This window comes from Struthio camelus, chromosome 3 (genome assembly GCF_040807025.1).
Source record: "Struthio camelus isolate bStrCam1 chromosome 3, bStrCam1.hap1, whole genome shotgun sequence".
NCBI lineage: Eukaryota > Metazoa > Chordata > Aves > Struthioniformes > Struthionidae > Struthio > Struthio camelus.
This window is the reverse complement of record NC_090944.1, coordinates 132,993,440-133,011,371: the sequence shown is the minus strand read 5'-3', so window position 1 is coordinate 133,011,371 and position 17,932 is coordinate 132,993,440. Positions and strand designations below refer to the sequence as shown.

Here is a 17,932-nt window from a genome sequence, read left to right as displayed (position 1 = left end):
TCAAACTGCTACAGTACATAAATTGACTTCCTAGTCCACATTTTAAAAAATCAGTTATATTTTTCTCTCTTTCTCTTTCTTTTTTTTACTTTTACTTTTTGTGTGTTTATGTCATGGTAAGCACAGTTACTTCCTTTTTTGGAAATTTTCTTTAATTCTGCTATTATCATTTGTTTTCCACTCTTTGTTTTTTTGGTTGATCTCATAACAATGTTTATTTCATCCTGAGTACTTTGCCAGAAGATACTCTCTGATAATACACTGGGGTACAGCATGAGCTTTCCACGTAGTGTGTTTTCCAGAATTCTGTGAGAAGACATATTTTCATTAGCACAGGCATCCTGTGTCACACGTCTTCTCAGTTCTTTTGCCTTTAGTAACTGCAAGACGTTCAGCATGCAGGGATTCCTTTCAAGTACGCAGAGCTGTGCTGGTTTGCGTGTGGTTTCAGGCAGGTGAAGGGGTTGTCCATCAGTATCAAACTGTAGCATCAGGCACCTAGTACTGAGAGAAAAGGTTTGCATTTTCTATGTAAGGGTTAGTGTGCTTGGTCTTTTATATTTGCAGTCTTAAATGCAGCACTCATGTGCCACTGTTTTCTTTATGACAGATTTAGTATGATATTTGTTACGTCTGCCTGGCTATCTCATCGTGCTTGTCTGTTTTCAGCTGTTCAGGAAAATTTTATATTGCACTGAACTGTTATTCGCCTCTCCTTTATTCCCCTCTTGTCTATTATGGTAATTCAGGAAGAACTGAATGGCAACTGAAGACCTATATTTTATTTCATAATATGATGGTCCCCTATGGGATCTGATGTTGGTTCTCTAAAGTGGTTGCCCAGATGTACTGTTCTTCCAGTTAGCAGTGTGTATCTGTACAGGACAGGAGGGTGAGCAATCCTATTGGTGTTTTATCTGAACTGAAGTTGCATCTTGACTTCAGGTTTGAGTGGGGAAGCGTTCTGAAGAAAAGGTATACACAAGGCAATATCTAATGTTCTGCCTTTTAGAAAGAAGACAAAATTGTATTTTGTTGCACTTCGTGCCCGTGTAAATGAAGTGAAAAGTCTGCTGTAACAACCTAAATGCCATTGTTTCTTGAAAAACATGGCGAAAACTAAGGCTGTGTGTATGTTTGCAGGTAGTTTGGTGTAACAGAAGTGGATAAGTAACTGGGAGCAGTCGGTGGTTAGGTCCCTACATTTACCATATATTTAAGTTGAGGATTTGTTTTATTTTGGACTAGATCTGGTCTGGTGTGCTACACAGAATTTCCTTACCAAGCATGTGGTTTGATGGTTTGAGGCTGTCTGAAAGAACTGCTTTGAATCCTTACGTCACCCTTAAGAGTGGGAGTGCATCCGATGGGTTTCTATAGTGAAGTTTTTGTTCTAGTTTCCTCTGAAATTTATAGTTCACGCACACCTAACTGTTCTGCAGACTGAACGAGTGGGCAGTAAATGGGGATGACTGGGGATTCAACTGCTGCTCCTGTTCATGATGCTAGTATAGACATAGCCTAAGATGTTCTTGACAGCAGTTCAAAAGTTACTTAGCTTTAAACTATGTTAAGAAGCTGTTTCACTTCCAGATTTTTTCTTCCTTCTTGATGATTCTTTTTTTCCTGATAAGAATAATTTGGCTGCTTCTTCCATTAATTAAGTTCTCCAGTGTGCAATACCGTTCTCTCCTGACGTTAGTCTCTTTTAAATACTTTTGGGGGGGTCAGCAGCTTTCTCACCAAAAAAAAAACCTAGCTGCCATATCTGTTTCTTTTCTTCCTGTATTGTGTAGTGTTCTATTAACACCTTTTCCAGAGTCAGATCAGTAGCTGTGGTTTCTCAGAAATGGGCAGTTACAGAGGAGCCAAAGGGCAGCACACTTCTGATATTTGCATTTTTCCTTTTGATAACTGTGATAGCTTTTTGTGACCTCTGAAACATCAATTGGTTGCCTTTGAGAGATGCTGGGCCTAGAGCATATATGGGAAGTGTTACCAGAAGAAAATAGACCTTAGCATGAGCTAGGAAATGCAGGTAAGGTGCTTCTTGGTATCACTGTTCAAGAATAAATTGTGGGAGAGGATACGCAGATATAGAGTGCAGCATCAGGATGTGAAGGACAGGGAGACAAACTTATAGGAAGCTCCCACAGAGAGGAGGGATTAAAGGAACTGCAGGTGTAGTGCAGAAAGCAAGGTTGTAGTGGGCATAATTCTCAATGTAAGGTAAAGTAAGTTGAATGGGGAAGATGTAAGACAAGTGTTGTGTTCCTCAATCACTCAGAACATGGTTCTGTCATATTTTCTGTTACAGTCAGATCACACCAGACCTGGTAAGTGGTACAGCACGTGCAATTCCGTGAGTGTTTCATGCAAATGTGATTAATTTTCTGCCTGATCACAAAGACCACTGAGATGATTTCATATATTGTGATGTTTGTTGCTGTTTGCCTACCACTGAGCTGAGGCAGAAAGCTGTCAGTGGATTAGCTGAGAAAGAGAATATTATCTGGGACTATTGGCATTACTATTCTGTGTTTTTTCATAAGTGATGGCGTAGCTGAAGAAATGCAGCTGCCATCTTTATAATGGCATTTGTATTAATTTTATCTCCCCTTTCAGAAGGGGTATTGAACACTACACACAGCACTGAACTAAAGGCTTAGTTCCCCTTCTAGCTCATTGTAGAATTAAAGTAGGAAGTGGACAAGACTTACTCTCAAGTATTGCCACGGACAGAAGCTTTCCTGTTTTGTCTAGCTCTTTATCTCTTACGCTTGTTTATGTTATGTAAAATTTATCATTCAGCAGCTTATCTGGGGCTTGATCCTGTAATTGCCTTTGAGAGTCAAGGGAGAGAAGTAGATGATGAACCTCTGAGCGTGAGACACAGATGGGTGGTGCTGAGAGGTGTCGACAGTCTTTCTGTATGTTATTCAACCACTTTGAGATAGTTTTTAATACGTATGTAGCTAGTTGTGACCACGAAACTTTTAGTGAGAAACTAACCCAAAAAGAACTGTAGAGAGCTGAGCAAGACAGAGGTATGGAGACAAATTGGGCAATCTGCCAGATATGAATGGCAAAGCCCTTTTATAAAAGTAAGGGTTAACTTTGTTGGCTATACTTTTTCATAAGTATTTTTGCAGCAGTGGTGTAGAGATTTTGATATGCATTGTTACAGCTTAATTTCCCAGTAAGACTTCTGCGTACTCCATTAATCTGTAACAATGTACTTGAGAAATTGTGAACAATTTTTGCAAAACATGTTTACTAGGGTTGTTGTATTACTTGGAAGGTTCTGTTAACTAAATCAAAGCTGCTGAAAGCCATTTACTCACCCTGAGCTGTAGGATGCAAATGGTCTTTTCAGGTCTGGGGCTTCTGAACTTCTGGTCATGTACACAGAAGTTACCAGGATCTGCAACTTCTGTCCTCTCTCTCAAGCATTTTCCCATCTTGTCTGCTTCTTTGCTGACTCATTCCTTCCCTTGGATTCCTTTTGTGTATTTATCTCAGCCAGAACAAATCCAACAGCAGAAGGCTTACAAATACTGATTCCTCCCAATGCTCCTGAAGAGCAGAGCTCCTGCTGCTGCCAGAAGCAATGTGAACCACCTAGAATTTTTCTTTCAAACGTTGCTTTTGTCAAAGGGAAAGCAGTACGGATCATAAGCTAGTACTTTCTATGGTGTTACATGTTAGAAGGCATTTTTTTTGAACTGGTGCTGATGTGCTGACAGCCACCCTGGACAGAACTATGTTATCCCTTTGATAAGGGGGAGGGATGGAGAGCAACCAGGGAAGAATGTGACATATTGGTGGTTTCATGATTAGTTTATAGCCCTGCGGAGAACAGTGGCAGTACATAAGAAAATTAAGCAGGACTTGAGGAGGGTGCCACTGAGAGCCTTACATTCTCTCATTTATCTTCCTGATCGCAGTCAGTAATTAACACTAGGCTTTATATAAATCAAGCTCTAGTCCTGCTGCAAGGACTCTATTAATGCACAATTTGAACTGAAAATTTAAATGCAGAAGGGTCATACAATGTTTTGTTATGATTTCACTGCCACAGTGAAATCTGCTGTGCATAGCAATGTCTGCATTCAGGCATCTTTCTTTTGGAAGCTGATAGTTCTGCCAGATACTGTTATAGATATCTTTTATAGTAACAGTTATTATATTTAAAATGTTTTAATTGTATTACAATTGTATCTTGTGATGCAATTGATTTTGGTAAGTGATAGGTGAAAGCTACGAGTTTTGAGACCATTTTTCAGAGATGGCTTTGCAGCAGGTGTTTATTTGTTGATTTTGATTTGACTGCTGTTTTTGCATATGTTTTGTTACGATATGGGAAGCTCAGGAAACTACATATTGCTAAAGCTGTAATGAGTGATACCTCAGTCCCTCTGGAGGTCTGTGGCTGGATATAGCCTGCACGCTAACCTTTTTTTCCTAAAAGAGGCAAAGAATATCTGCTTGAGCAGTAAGTATTGACCAAACAGGTGAATACCGTCTTTTAATATTAGCAGCACAGGGATCTAGGCTGCTGGTGGAGGTAGGGAAGAGGTGTGGTTGCGCACCTTCTGCTCTGAAGCTTGGAACACGCTGTGCTCTTCCATTGATCTTCTGAGGCTTGATGTTCTGGGAGTCAGGCTGGCATGCATGAAGGAAAGGTTGCTTATGTTTCAGAAAGAGTAGTTTCCGTGGGTAATTTGTATAGCTATGAGCAGGGTTGTACATGTGTTGGTGAACGGAAGCATTGATGGAAGCACATTCTGTCATTATGAAAGTGTTCGCTCCTCGATTTGAGTTAGGAAGCAAATTTTAGAAGCTGGTTCTAGAGAAGTGAAATATTTCAACAGTAGCTTAGATTAGCTTTACTAAAATATTTACTGCCTAGCGTAGCAAATTAATTCAAAAATGCAGTAAAAACGATATCTAAAGATACATGTTCAGCACCATTTTTATAAACTCAACAGAAAGAAGAACATTAATAGTGAAAAGCTGTAATTGCAGGCACTAACAGGTGACTGGTTAGCTATGAATCTTGCTTAACCTTCAGATGTTAAGTTGCAGTTCAGCAAAGGTCTCGTTGTACCTCTAGGTGTGAAATTCAGTGTAAAAATAAATTCAATGCCAGACAAACACCACATCAGGAAAGAGTCTTTTCATCTAGTTGCTAATATTAAACTGCATAAATACAGATGTAGTAAGTAGATTACTTAGTTTTTCACCCTATCTCTGGGCAAACTAAATCATAAGTTTAGCCTGATTTTGCTACTCAGTAGTTATTCGGAACAGTCTCATCCTGTACCATCTGGTCAACTCTAACTGCTAAAGGGGAAATCTTCCCTGCCTGTGCAGCTTCTTGCTGGTGCCTGCTTCCTCTCGAGTCTTCTCTCCCTCATCTGTGTTTTTCTGTACTATTTAGGCCAGAAGTCTTAACTTTCAAGGCGTAAGTTATTTTTACACAGTATTCTAAAACTTGTTAGAAAGACTGCAGAGATCATTGCTATTACATTTTAGATTGCTAACACTTAATGCAGCTTTTTTGTTTTGTTTTTTTTAATAGGCTCGTGATTTGGTTAGGAGCCGTTGTCTTGCTCTGCATTTGTCCATCTCACGGGAGTTTTGGTCGGGGATTGAGACCATGGCATGCTGAGTAAAACTAGGAAGTCAAGAGAGCAGGTTTGATTTTGCAGTGAGGGGTGCTTTTTCTGAAATGATAACAGGAAGAGCTTCAGATGAAAGATAGGGCACCTGTTGCCTTATGGAGGGTACTCCCTTCCGCCGCCTTTGGCACCTCTACCCAACTGGAACTGGCGTAGTATCTTCCGAGTGGGCACTGTGTCAGGCTAGCAGATGGGCTAGAGCAGAATCTTGCCAGAAAACAGTTTGTGCATTAAGTCTTAAATATTAGAGGCCTGGACTCCCATCTGAGAGTGCTGTAAGAGCAGACCATGCATAGCTTTTCTGCCTGGGGTTAAAGGATGTGTCGTACGTGTTCCAGCTCAGAGTTAATTAACTTTGAAAGTCAAACAGTGGCTTCCGTGGCTGTGGAATGCAAAACTTTGGCTTTAGTGAATCAAAATTGGGGTTTCATAGCAAGATGAATAAGACATAAAATGAAATTTCTGACCAGAACCCCAAATGTTCTGTACTTGCAGGCATTTGCAGTTATCTTCAAAACAGTTTAGCAGTTGAGCACAATTTTTTTTCCCCAAAACAGTTTAGTTAGGTCCTATAGAAGATGGATTCACAAGCACAATACAGATCCATGTATATATAATTTGTATAATAAAACTCAAGTTCATAAAGATACGTAGAAGAATAATCTAGAAAAAGACTATTCAAAAATGCTGATCAGCTGTCCAGGAAATGATTATGCATCATTAAAGTAAAGTAACGATAGGAACAGAGAGGCAGGTCTTCCTTAGGCTACATTAAAAATAAGCACGCTTCAAGCACTGAATGTTTCAGTTTTCAGGAAGTACTGGAGATGGAGGAAGGGGGAGAAGAAAAGCAATGTGCTGCGCTTACCTTTAAATATTTGCCTTAGTACCCTCCACATGTTATGTTTAAAATTAAATGTGTTAGATAGCAGATGCTGCTTCTTATTGATTTGCGTACATTTTGTTTTTAGTAGTGGTATTCCTGCAACTTGGGTTGTTTGTTGTTGTTGGATGCTCTGAGTGACGTTTTCGCCCCTTTTGTTGGCCATTGAATTTAACAGCTTTTGGCTTTACTTAAATGGGGTCGGAATTTTTCCAGCTTTCTTGTAGGCAGCCTGTAGCTCTGGAGTGTGGTATTAACTTTTGAAGTTAGGTTGTATTTATTTCTGCAAAAACTAAGCTGACAGTATTACTCTCCAGGATCAGCTATCCAGTGAAACAAAGCAAAAATAAAATGTTAGCGACCCAAGAACTTCTGAAAGTAATTCTCTTCATGTTTCCAGAATGAATATATCCTCAAAATACCCAACAGTGGCAAAGACACCAGCTGTGGGTAGGAGAGGGGACGTTTTTTCAAACTGCCAAATCAGTGCTGTTTTCTTTTCCGCTGTGTAAACTTCGTCAACAAAACTGGTTCTGTGAGAGCCATTGAAAATATTTCACCATATTCCAAATGTGACTGCCACAAATTAACTGCTAAAACTACAACAAGCATGTTTGAACTGGCAAATAGAATTGGCACATTTCTTTGTCAGACTGCACGCAATTGTGCTCTGCGGGTGTAGGAAATCGTGGTTCATCCAGAAACACTCTTTTGTTACCATGTCATATTAACATTTAGAAAGCTACATTAATTAAGGTTGTGGCACTCAGCAACAAAACCATTGAAATTCATGGTTAAAGCAGATGTTTAGACCGTAACTGCTGTGCCTGTATGAAACTAGGGAATTCTGGATAGGGGTTAATTTGAGGTAAGTTATTTGCTGTATTGTGTAGGCAAGACAATTGGAAATGATGGCAAAGAGTGTGGATCCTAATGCACTGCTTTATCTCAGAGTGGATTTTAAATTCTTTGTCCCCTTTTCTCTGGTGGTAGCTCTGATTGTGGGATGGAGGAGAACAAGGGAAAATAGAGCTGTACCCTTTGCGCTTTGTAAGTGCTTGTGAGACTCCTGGCACGAGATGGAAGCAGCCACAGTCCTCTATGCAGATTCACTTTGTACCAGTGTTCCCAGTGAACAGTTATGCCGACACTGGTTTTGATTGTATGAGTACATTAACACCCCTTCCCCCAAATCTAAGGAGGTCATGCGTCTCTACCATTGATAAAAAAGCAACACACTCAAGTTGTAAACTGGGAACTCTCATATTTGTTAAGCTATTTTAAGGTACCCTTTGCAAACATAATCTCACCATATAGCACTCCTGGTGCTCTATGTATGTACTTGCATGCCATCAGAGACCTCCTGCATGTCAGCATTGCGCTCCTGCAGGGTCTCTGCTTACTGTCCTGCAGTCTAGCGTTTAACTGATCGTAATATTATGAATAGCCATGTGCTACCACACAGAACGAGGCTAGCACATGGCTAATTACGAGTATACAGTAATTAACTATGAGCTAAACTCGCAGGAGAGTATGTGGTGGTGGTCTATGAGGTATGTAATCAGACTGTTTGTTAAACCTTGGGAGCCTTTCCAGTCTGTTAAGTAACTATACACAGTAATGAGTCAGTTTTTTAAAAAAAGTTATGTATATTTCTAGACAAAAAATAGTCTGTCTTATATCTAAGCCATAGTTAAAAGCTGCCTGATATATGAATGGTTAATTAAAACAACATAACAAAAGGTGTGTATGCAAAATCTGCTTATCTAGATGGATGCGATTAATTGTGTGAGCATGATCTGCACAGGAAGTTGAGAGTTGTGTTATCCGCTGTGTGTGTTAAGCCTTGTTTCATGTGCATGCAGTAAAAATGATGATGCCTCTTCTCCTCTTGTATGTTTGAACGTCACGTTACTCATTTGCTGGAGCATCTGTTCCTGTATCTTGTTGCGTTTTGTCTGACTTTTCTCCCTTTTCACCTTGTAACCGTTTTCAGTTAGTTTTGTTCTTTTATTTTCTTGAGGAAATTTTTTCAGTATGACTCCAAAAGCATCTATGCCAGCCTAGTGTAATAACCATGGGGGTTAGGCCCCTTTGCTGGGCTACCTCCTGTTAATTGCTCTTCTTCATTACCCTGGCAGCTGTTACTATCTGTTTCAGATTACCATGAATGAGGCCTCTCTTTATAAAAAATGTCAAGACGTCTATAGGGAAGTTAGATCAGACTCTTTCAAATGCATGTACGTTTGATACTTCCCTATACTTATCAAGCTTCTAGTAAGTGATTTGATATTAAAATATATTTTCTTAAAAACAGGTTCCTTTCTGATCTGGGTCAGGGAGCACCTCTAGTTCTGTTCTGGCGATGTGACGTTGTTGAGTACAATGAAAACACATGGGATATGTTCCTCTGAAGTGTAGCGTCTTTAGCTATTAAGGCACACTCTACATGTGACAGGGCCAGATAAAGACCTGAGCACCTGTGCCTTAATCAGTGGAAGAATATAATAAGAACAAAATCTCTTTTGGCTTACCAAAATTTCCTTTCTGGTTGTAAGAATAATTTTGAATTGTGTTCTGAATGTGGCTGCTACTTCCCTAATTCTATAGATAGTTCACACCTTCCAGAGCTACTGTTTTAGGGTATGTCCATCTTATCCCTAGAATGCCATTAGCACAGAGGCATTTGCATCAGGAGGTGCCAAGCAGAAGGCTGTGGCTTCCCTGCCTGTGAGGTTTGCATACTGCCAAATTCAACCCAGATGATTCGCAACATTAAGGGAAGATGGCATCTGAAGGAGTCTGTTCATTGTAAAAATATTTTTATGATCTGACCGTCAAAAATGTAAGCTTGGATAGTTTGATTAGATCCAAGTTTATTTGATTTTTAATTGTGGGGATAAAAGTGGTCTGTTTTTGTGTGCGCCAGTAGCTGAAGTGTTTCACACCTGGACTGTTGTTGGTATTTGATCATTATAAGAAGTTTGAAAGGGAGCCTTATTTCCTAGGAACTGTATTCTTTTTAGATTTTCCAGTGATCATTCTAAAAGATGATTTAGTCTCATTAAATGTTAATCCCGGTGTGGCTCTATGCGCTTCAGTAGTATCAGAGAAAACTGATAGTTCTCTCAGGGTCAGAAGAAAATAGAATCACATTGTCTGTGCAGAGAGGTTCTGTCTCCTGGGCTGTAATTGGCACATGTGGTCAATTATTGTTTTGAAATTTCTACTTGCTCTAAGAGGCACAATCCCTCATCCCTCTCTTAGGCAGGTGGTGGCTGTGCTATTCCTAACTTAGGCCAATGTCTAAATAATGTCAGAATAGAAACTGAGGTTCTGGGGCCAAATTAATTTGTAACAGTGGAAAGCAGACAGTCCTGTCTACAAGCATAATGTGGGTCATAACTTTTAAGCGATGTCTTTGTCACGATAGTGGATTGACAAGAACCAAACACAGAGGTTATCCAATTGACTTGAATGACTAAAACATAGTCTGTTGTAATGTGATACTTCATTGTGGTGCAAAAGTGATGGAGACATACTGCTTACTCCCTAATCGACACTGAGGGAAAGAGTTCTGAAAATGTGGATTAAAATTGCTTTTACACTTTCTGATAAAACTTTTTTTTTAATTGGCAAAATCTTGACGTTTAAAAGCAGGAATTCAAACAGCATATTGGGAATTGGGGAATCTTTGTCCTGCCTTTTTTGACTGCCTTATGCAGCATTAGCTCTCTCTTTATTTGCAGTTATATTTTGTGGCATACAGCTTCATCCCTATCTCTTTCTCATTTTGCAGCTTCCCCTCAAACTCATGTTCCTGTAGAAGATGATGCTGTGCATGTAATTAAAGTGGTAATGTGTAGATCTCATTTCTAAATTGTTAACTTGTATGCAGTGTTTTCCCTTAATTATCTATTCTTATTCTAAGCATTGGGTTTGTGCTGAATGCTTGTGGCTTTTGTTTTTTCAGTCTTTTTGGTTTTTTTCGTGCGTGGTGTTTCCTTGACTTCATTAGTGCCTTGAACAGTTTAGTAAGGAAAATGAGGCTCTGAATTTCAAACCATGCCTGATTTACAGTATTTCTGAAAACAGTTTCCAAAATAATTTCCCAAAGGATCGATGTTGTTTCTAAGATCGTTTTGCCAGCTGATTTTCCTGGTTACTAACTCAGATGGCAAAAAATGGCCAAAAATATGGGGGGGGGGGGGGGGGGGGGGGGGAAGAAAGATTTTCACTCTCTGAATTTTGCATAAATTTTTTAGGAATTATTTTCTTTCTAATGCACTTTCTGATACTAAGTTTACTTATTTCTCAATAGGAATACCTTGAAAATGGCCCCTTGTTCTCTGAACTGAAATTTTACCAGAGGGCTGCAAAACAAGAGAATAGTAAGTAATGTATCAGAAAATAAAACCTTGATTTCAGTTAGTTTTATAGCCAAGTTTGGTAGTTTTTTGTTTATTTTTTTATTTATTCTTTCCTCTGATGAGATCTGATACTTCAGAGCTTTATAACCAACTCATTTCATAAATGCTGAACTGATTCTAGTTGGTGCTATAATAATTTTAGGTTGCTGTAGGTTTCTTTACTTGGGTGTAGCCCTTGGTCTTTCTGATCAGAAGTGAGAACAGAAGTACGCCAAGTGATTTATGGTGATGCGCGCACTTCAGGGTGCAGAACAATATATTGACTCCAAAGAGAGGCCAGTCTTAGAAAGGAGGTAGTGCATCGACTAATGGGTGAAGTTACTTCTGTTAGTAACTGTTCCCAAGAACAAAGTTAGGAATGCATTTAATCATCATAGAATTTAGTAGTAACTGAGGCAGTTGATTCTGCAGACACTTAAGTAAGCGTGGGTGTGATTTATTCATGGGAGCTGTCCTAAAGACTTTAGATGACTTAGATTGTTGGTAGACCTGAGAACCGCTGATAGTTTGAAGCCTGCTGTATTGATGTACTATGTTTAACTTTACCATCTTGAATAAAATAGAGCTTTTAAATGAATTGTTTCTTCAGCTACTGATAATCGTGTATCTGTTGCCTTCTGAGGGTGCAAAGTGTCACATTGCTGGAGCAGAAAACTTTACTTCTTGTTTTAGAGAATATAGAGGACTTAATTTCACTTTTTTTTTTTTTTAATCATCTGAATTATCTGCTAAAGTAGTCTATCAAATCACATTTGTTTCATTGTAGTGAAGTCTTGGCTTGACCGCTAAAAACAGTAATAAAAAATACTAAAAAAATTTTTTTTGCTACCCTTAACACAATCTTGTCTTTTTATTATTATTACAGTAAGAAAATGGATGACTCTCAAAAAAATAAAATGTTTAGGAATTCCAGTGTTTTGGGGATCAGGCTTGGTTGAATACAAAGGCAAAAGGTAATAATGGAAATGTTTGTAATCCAGCATGAAACTGACAGAAGATTCATTTTCAACAACACAATTGTCTTTTCAATCTTCTGAGGCGAACCTGCGTTCCCATCTTAAAGGATTCCTCCCTTTTGTATGTTTCCTGATAGCTATAGATTCATGGTCATGGAGAGACTGGGGGAAGACCTTCAGAGAATCTTTGAAGATTCTGGGAGTAGGTTTAAGAAGGAGACTGTTCTGCAACTTGGGGCGCGAATGGTATGTAGAGAGAGGGGGAGGAAATTGCTATGTTTTTAACTCGTTGAATTCAGCTAATGAAATCCTCTTTCTGAAATGATAAAGTTATTTTAGTTATTCTTGAGTTGAGAATTAAATATATATTTAAGTGGTATGCATTTTTTCCCCTCCACTGTTTGCATAAGGCGCTTGAGAATTTTGATCACAGCGCTGTCAAGTGTGCAGCTGTGAAGTTAGTGTGTTTGCTGAACACACTGATTGTCAAGGCTAGGATTAGGCTGCTTGCAAGTGTCAGTTTTGTTTTTAAATGTGCATAGAGTAGCAGAGGCTAATGGATAATCATATATGCTTTCCTTTGTAATATCATTTGTGTTGTGAAAGATTGCTATTACTGAATAGAGATGCACAGCAAATGAAGTAGGGACAATGGTCACAAGTTGCAAGAAAGGGAATTACAATTGAGCCTAGTGAAAAAAGTTTTCACAGAAAGTATGGTTTAGTACTGGAACGGGTTGCCCAGAGACACTATGGAATGCCAACCTCAGAGGCTTTTTTTAAAACTTGGTTGTTCAACATCTTGTGCAACCTGATCTAACTTTGAATTTAGCCCTGCATTAAGCAGGGGTTAGACTAGGGACTTCAGAGATCCCAACCTCAATAAAAAAATAAAACCATAAAGGGCTTGTGTAGCTATGTAATTAAACAAATTTGTAACACTTCTTGGCCATCTTTGAACTCTCCAGCAGCCAGGATTAGACTGTCCTTTGTACAAACTGCAAAGTACGAGCATGCTTTTTTGTAACAATTACAGAGTTATCATCCCTCAATGAGGAGCTGAAGAAGGATGAGGAGGAGGGGAAATAGGAAACTGAGGTGCAGGCCATGCAATAATTGGCAGGATCAAATGTATTATAAACCTTTAGCTCTGACTGTGTATGTTTCTTCCTTTGAAGAGTTGGTGTTCTCACAGTTCTCCGGTCTTTGTAAAGTGCTTGATTTACTCTTCGTTTGTGACCTTAGAAGCTGGTACTCTCAGGTATTTAGACAGGGATACTCATGGCTAAGTACGGCTTGTTTATGGTTTGCTATTAGCTACGTGTCTGGTGGGAACACAACACGTGGACAGAACAGAGAGGGGAATGAGCAGAGCTTTGCCACTGGCTACCTGGCTGCATCTGGTATGATGAATAAAGATGCAACACAGAGTAAACCTTCCAGGAGGGGAACCGAGAGGGAGACTTCAGTCCTTGCACTTTATCTCAAAACAAATTTGTCATCTCACAGGCTGTGCAGCCACTGAGCTCAGTGTATGAGTGAGGAATATTTGGTGGTAGGGTGAAGAGAGGAGTGGAGATGATGATGATACTTCCCTTCTCTTCTTCCCTAGTTGGACGCTTTGGAATATATACATGAAAATGAATACGTTCACGGTGACATTAAAGCAGCAAATCTGCTTTTGGGCTACACCAACCCACATGAGGTAAGCATTTTTAGAGTTATCTATGCTGCTACTCTAACTGTTTACAACTGTTTAAGATAAATAGTTTTTAGCTATGCGTATTCTGCATTAACAATTCATATATTAAAAGAAGAAAGAACTTGCAGCATGAACACTGCCATCCTCTCTCTTCACAGACCTGATACTGGCTTTGGGGAGCTTAAGGTTCCCTTATCGCTCTCCTGGTTGGGGTGATAGTGAGGGAAGGGTAAAATAGCCTGCAGGGTAAATTAGGGGACCTAAAGGCTAATCTAAATAATGCCAATTTAAGTGTAGAGGTATGGTTTAAGAGGCTGGCCCTTTGTATTACCTTTCTTGGGAAGATCTAGCTTTCTCGTACCGTCATGAGTTGTGGTTCTATGACACTAACTCTCCTGTCTTACTCGTTGAAGTGGATATAGCAGGTGTATAGCATTAAGGTTGTTGCTCTCTGTCTAACGCTGCTAAAGCATAAAACTAGCCATGAAATGCAAGTTTTTTTGTGAAATGCGGTGAAACAAACCTCCTGATCCTTACATATTTTACATGCTCTTATGATATCTTTTTCTTGTTTAGTTAATACAAATTTGAAGTATGTTTTTTCTCATGGAAAAAAATTAATTTCGGGGGAAAAAAGGGGCATCCTTTTAATGTCACTTAAATATGATTAGCTATAAGCAGTATTTCTCCTTTTCTTTCAATTTTTGTTTGTCTACATCAGTGATGAAGAAATAGATGTTGCCAAACAACTCAGTTCTGTTGAAGGTTGAACCACTAAACTGTATCTGATTTCTTCAAAGCTTCAGAAGTCCTCAGCTTTAAATGATTGATTCAAATTTAACTTTTCAGCTTTCTAAAACATATAGATTAAAAGTTATAATGACTGTTTAAAAACTTATGATGACTTTTTAAAACAGCCATATTTTTAGACACTTTTATCAATTAGTACATAATCTCACTTTATGGTGTTTACCAGCCTACTGAATCTGAGAAGAAGGGTATTTATTTAGAGGCAAAACGATCTGCTACCCACTCCCAATAACATAACTCAGATTACTTGTTTTGTCTTGTTCTTTGTGTGTTTTTATGACAACAAGATGTGCTGCTGTTTTTCATAAGACATAGAACTGACTTTGATCAGTTGTTTTTGACTTAGCCTGGTTGTGGGGTGGTTTTCTGATTTGCTTCTCGTGTCAATGGATGAAGATTGTGCTACTAGTATTTTGTTTTTATGGGTGTTAAATTCATTGACAGATCAAAAATAAACTGGACAGGTATTTCAAGTGGCAATATAACTTAATAAATACCAAAAACATCAATAGATATTCCAGCTTAAGTAACTCCTAGCTAATAACATACAAAGTGTGAGTAATTGTTGAGATGTTTTGCGCAGAATTTTTTTCTCAGTAAATTTTTTTTTCCCCCACTGAAATACTGCTGTAAAACATTAAAAAGTGCCTACTCTAATTTAGAAGAGCTAGGAGGAAAGGATTTCTAGTACCTGCTTGTGCTGGCAAGATATGAATTAAACTTTCATTTGTGTATGCCTAAGAAAACAGAGAGCTGTTTACATACGTTTGATAATAAAGTGAGTGTGAAGGGAGTTAAATTCCCCAATCATAGGTCCCAGAAACAGTGCAAGTGGCCCCAGGTCTGCTGCACGGTCGTGCCGTCCTGACAGAGCTTAAAAATACAATGTGTGTGCATGTCATGGTTATTTATAAGTGTATTTTAAGGTAACGTGTGCTATGTTAGTTCACACAGCAAGTCAGATGGTTTAATGGGATTTCTATCCATCAAATAAACAGTAGTTATCCAGATGCAGTTTCCACTGTACATGTGGAACATGTATGCTGTGTGGCTAGCGGTGCGTGAGAAGAGGGAATAAGGTCTTGCCAACACTACAGAAAATTTTTTTTGTATTAGCAGCTCTGCATATGCCATATGACTGAATAAACCTTCTAGAATTGTTGACAGTGGAATGCTGTCTGCCTTCATAGCCTTGATAACCTGTTGTGCACCTGGGCTCTTTACGCTGTAGTTAAGGGCCTCACTAGACAATATCCTCGCACAAACTTCCAGCATGCAGAACTGGGCGTTTTCATGGCCATTTTCATTTGCAGGTAAATTTTTTGACATGAAAGTTGCTTCATTCTACTCTGAGTGCGTCCCCTCCCTATGCTAGACTTTATGATTTTGTGATGCCTTTTCTACAAATTAGGAAGCTGTCTTTGTAACAGGCTGACAAGCTGAATATATTACGTATTTATCAAAACAGTATTTTTGGAAGCTCTGTATGACTGTTGACCAGCTCTAACAAGATTTATACCCCCATTGACTAAGTATGACAACAAAGTGGTATATGTTGCTCTGTATCCTCTTTACTGCTGTTGGAGATGCTATATTTTAATTCGGCAATCCTATATTGACCTCAGACAATTCATATATAACCTCAGCCTCTATTATTGCTACCAAATGCCTATGGAGTGTGTTTTCTCCTACTCTCTCTCTGTTAAAATGGAGGATAGCTAAAATTACCTTATTTTCTAAAATAATGGAACTGGGAGGGTAAAGTGATTAAGCTAATTTCGTAAACAGTGAGTGGGCACATCTGTCCAATGGCAAACTCAAACTCCGGAGTAGAACACAGGCTGACAGGCCTCTAGGTCCAGTGGGAGTTAGCATGCAGAAACTGTGTGACCTAACAATTTCTGTGGTGATTTTTTTGTTACAATTTCCATGCTAGTGGGGTCTTCCTCTTTAGAGTTTAAGTGTGGAAAAGAAAATAAGTTAGAAGTATACTTTATTTTGCTGTCTTTAAAGCAAAGTTTAAAGACAGTAGTCTAGTTTAAAAAAAAAACCCATAACTTTAGAATGTTGGAATTTTTTTTAAACAAAATTAAAATATGTTTCCATATTTCAGAGACAGAAATCATTGTTCAAAAAGATTACAAACGTTTATATTCAACTTAGCGCTTGCTGTTTAGTGGCTGTTTGTGTATTATGTTATGTGCAAATTTGCCAGTAACTTCCTGCGATTCCAAAAAAGGATCATTTTTCTGTGCTTAGCTTTGTGCTGTTACGGTCTCTCTTCTGTAAATTAACCTCGCAAACTTACCCCACAACCAATAAATATCATAGTTCCCTTTTTGAAATAACATTTGAAATCCATATTGCTATCCCTTGCTGTCTGTGGCAAGTCTGAGAGACAAATAAGCAGAGGTCCTGTCTCTCTGTGACCTCCAAATGATGTTTAAAAATGGTTAGAAGATCAGAATCAACTGACCTCAAAGAGTAGCTTGCTGCAGATCTATTCAATAGAAGGGAGCAAGGCCATTCAGTGAGTTACAGGTCAAAAGGTCAATTCTCTAGTCAATATGTTTCTTAACGTGGAGCCAGCACAATGACTGACAGAATAGAAGTGATGTACTGAGGAAAGTACTCAGCCCATGAATCTAGGAGAGGCCTGAAAGCAAACTTGAAGCAATCAGATCTATAAATTACAGAACAAGTGAAGCACTGTCTCAGTGTTCTGGTGAGTTAAAGATAATTCAGTACATAGCAGTAACTTTTTATATGACAAAGCGGAATGAGCATTATTGATATAGACCCTAAAAGACAAATTTGAATCCATTAACCTCATTTAAGCTGTGATGCTTAGTATTAAAAGGGACAGCCTATCATCAGACAAAAGCTTAAAATCAGAGTTTTTAGTACATGAAATAAGGTTTGGAAGAATGCCTCTTTGAAGCAATTATCTTGTAGCGTGTTTTTCATGGAATGTATGGGCAGACACGCTTCAGTGTTGTGGACTCTGAAGTCCTTAAAAGTTCTCTAAAGCCCTTTATTTTGGGGTTTTGTTTTTTTGTTTAAGATCTAAATTTTAAAATTGGGTTTGCACCTGAGATTTCTGATTTTGGTTTTACGTATTTCTTAAACATGATAGCTACATAATAAAACTTCTAGACATGAATCATGGATAGTCTTAACAGAAAAAGAAAAATAAGAATGCAAAAATGTTTTAAAATATTAATTTTTAAGACTAGGTTACTGTGGAACAGTACAAAAACAACAGAGCCCACACACTGAGCACGCAGTAAAAAATAAACTGAAAAGAATTCGAGCTTTAAACCATTAGTCATTGTGAGATAAGTTCCACTTTCTTCTATTTACATTTAAATAACTTTTATTTTGCGAAAAAGTAAGCAATTGTTTGTGATCAAGCATATAGTTGAAAAAAATCCTGTGGAAATTGATTTGGCTCTTCCAAGATTATT

General features: G+C 38.5%; 1 protein-coding gene across 2 annotated transcripts in view; it reads left to right on the top strand.

The window, feature by feature from the left end:
- Window positions 1-17,932, top strand: part of VRK2 (VRK serine/threonine kinase 2) — a 51,122-nt gene that overhangs the window by 1,545 nt on the left and 31,645 nt on the right. For both annotated transcript variants that reach the window (XM_068940391.1, XM_068940389.1), the window contains exons 3-7: window positions 10,367-10,422; window positions 10,889-10,958; window positions 11,863-11,950; window positions 12,091-12,199; window positions 13,566-13,658. In XM_068940391.1, coding sequence (XP_068796492.1) covers window positions 10,367-10,422; window positions 10,889-10,958; window positions 11,863-11,950; window positions 12,091-12,199; window positions 13,566-13,658 — 416 coding nt within the window. The remainder of the gene's footprint in view (window positions 1-10,366; window positions 10,423-10,888; window positions 10,959-11,862; window positions 11,951-12,090; window positions 12,200-13,565; window positions 13,659-17,932) is intronic.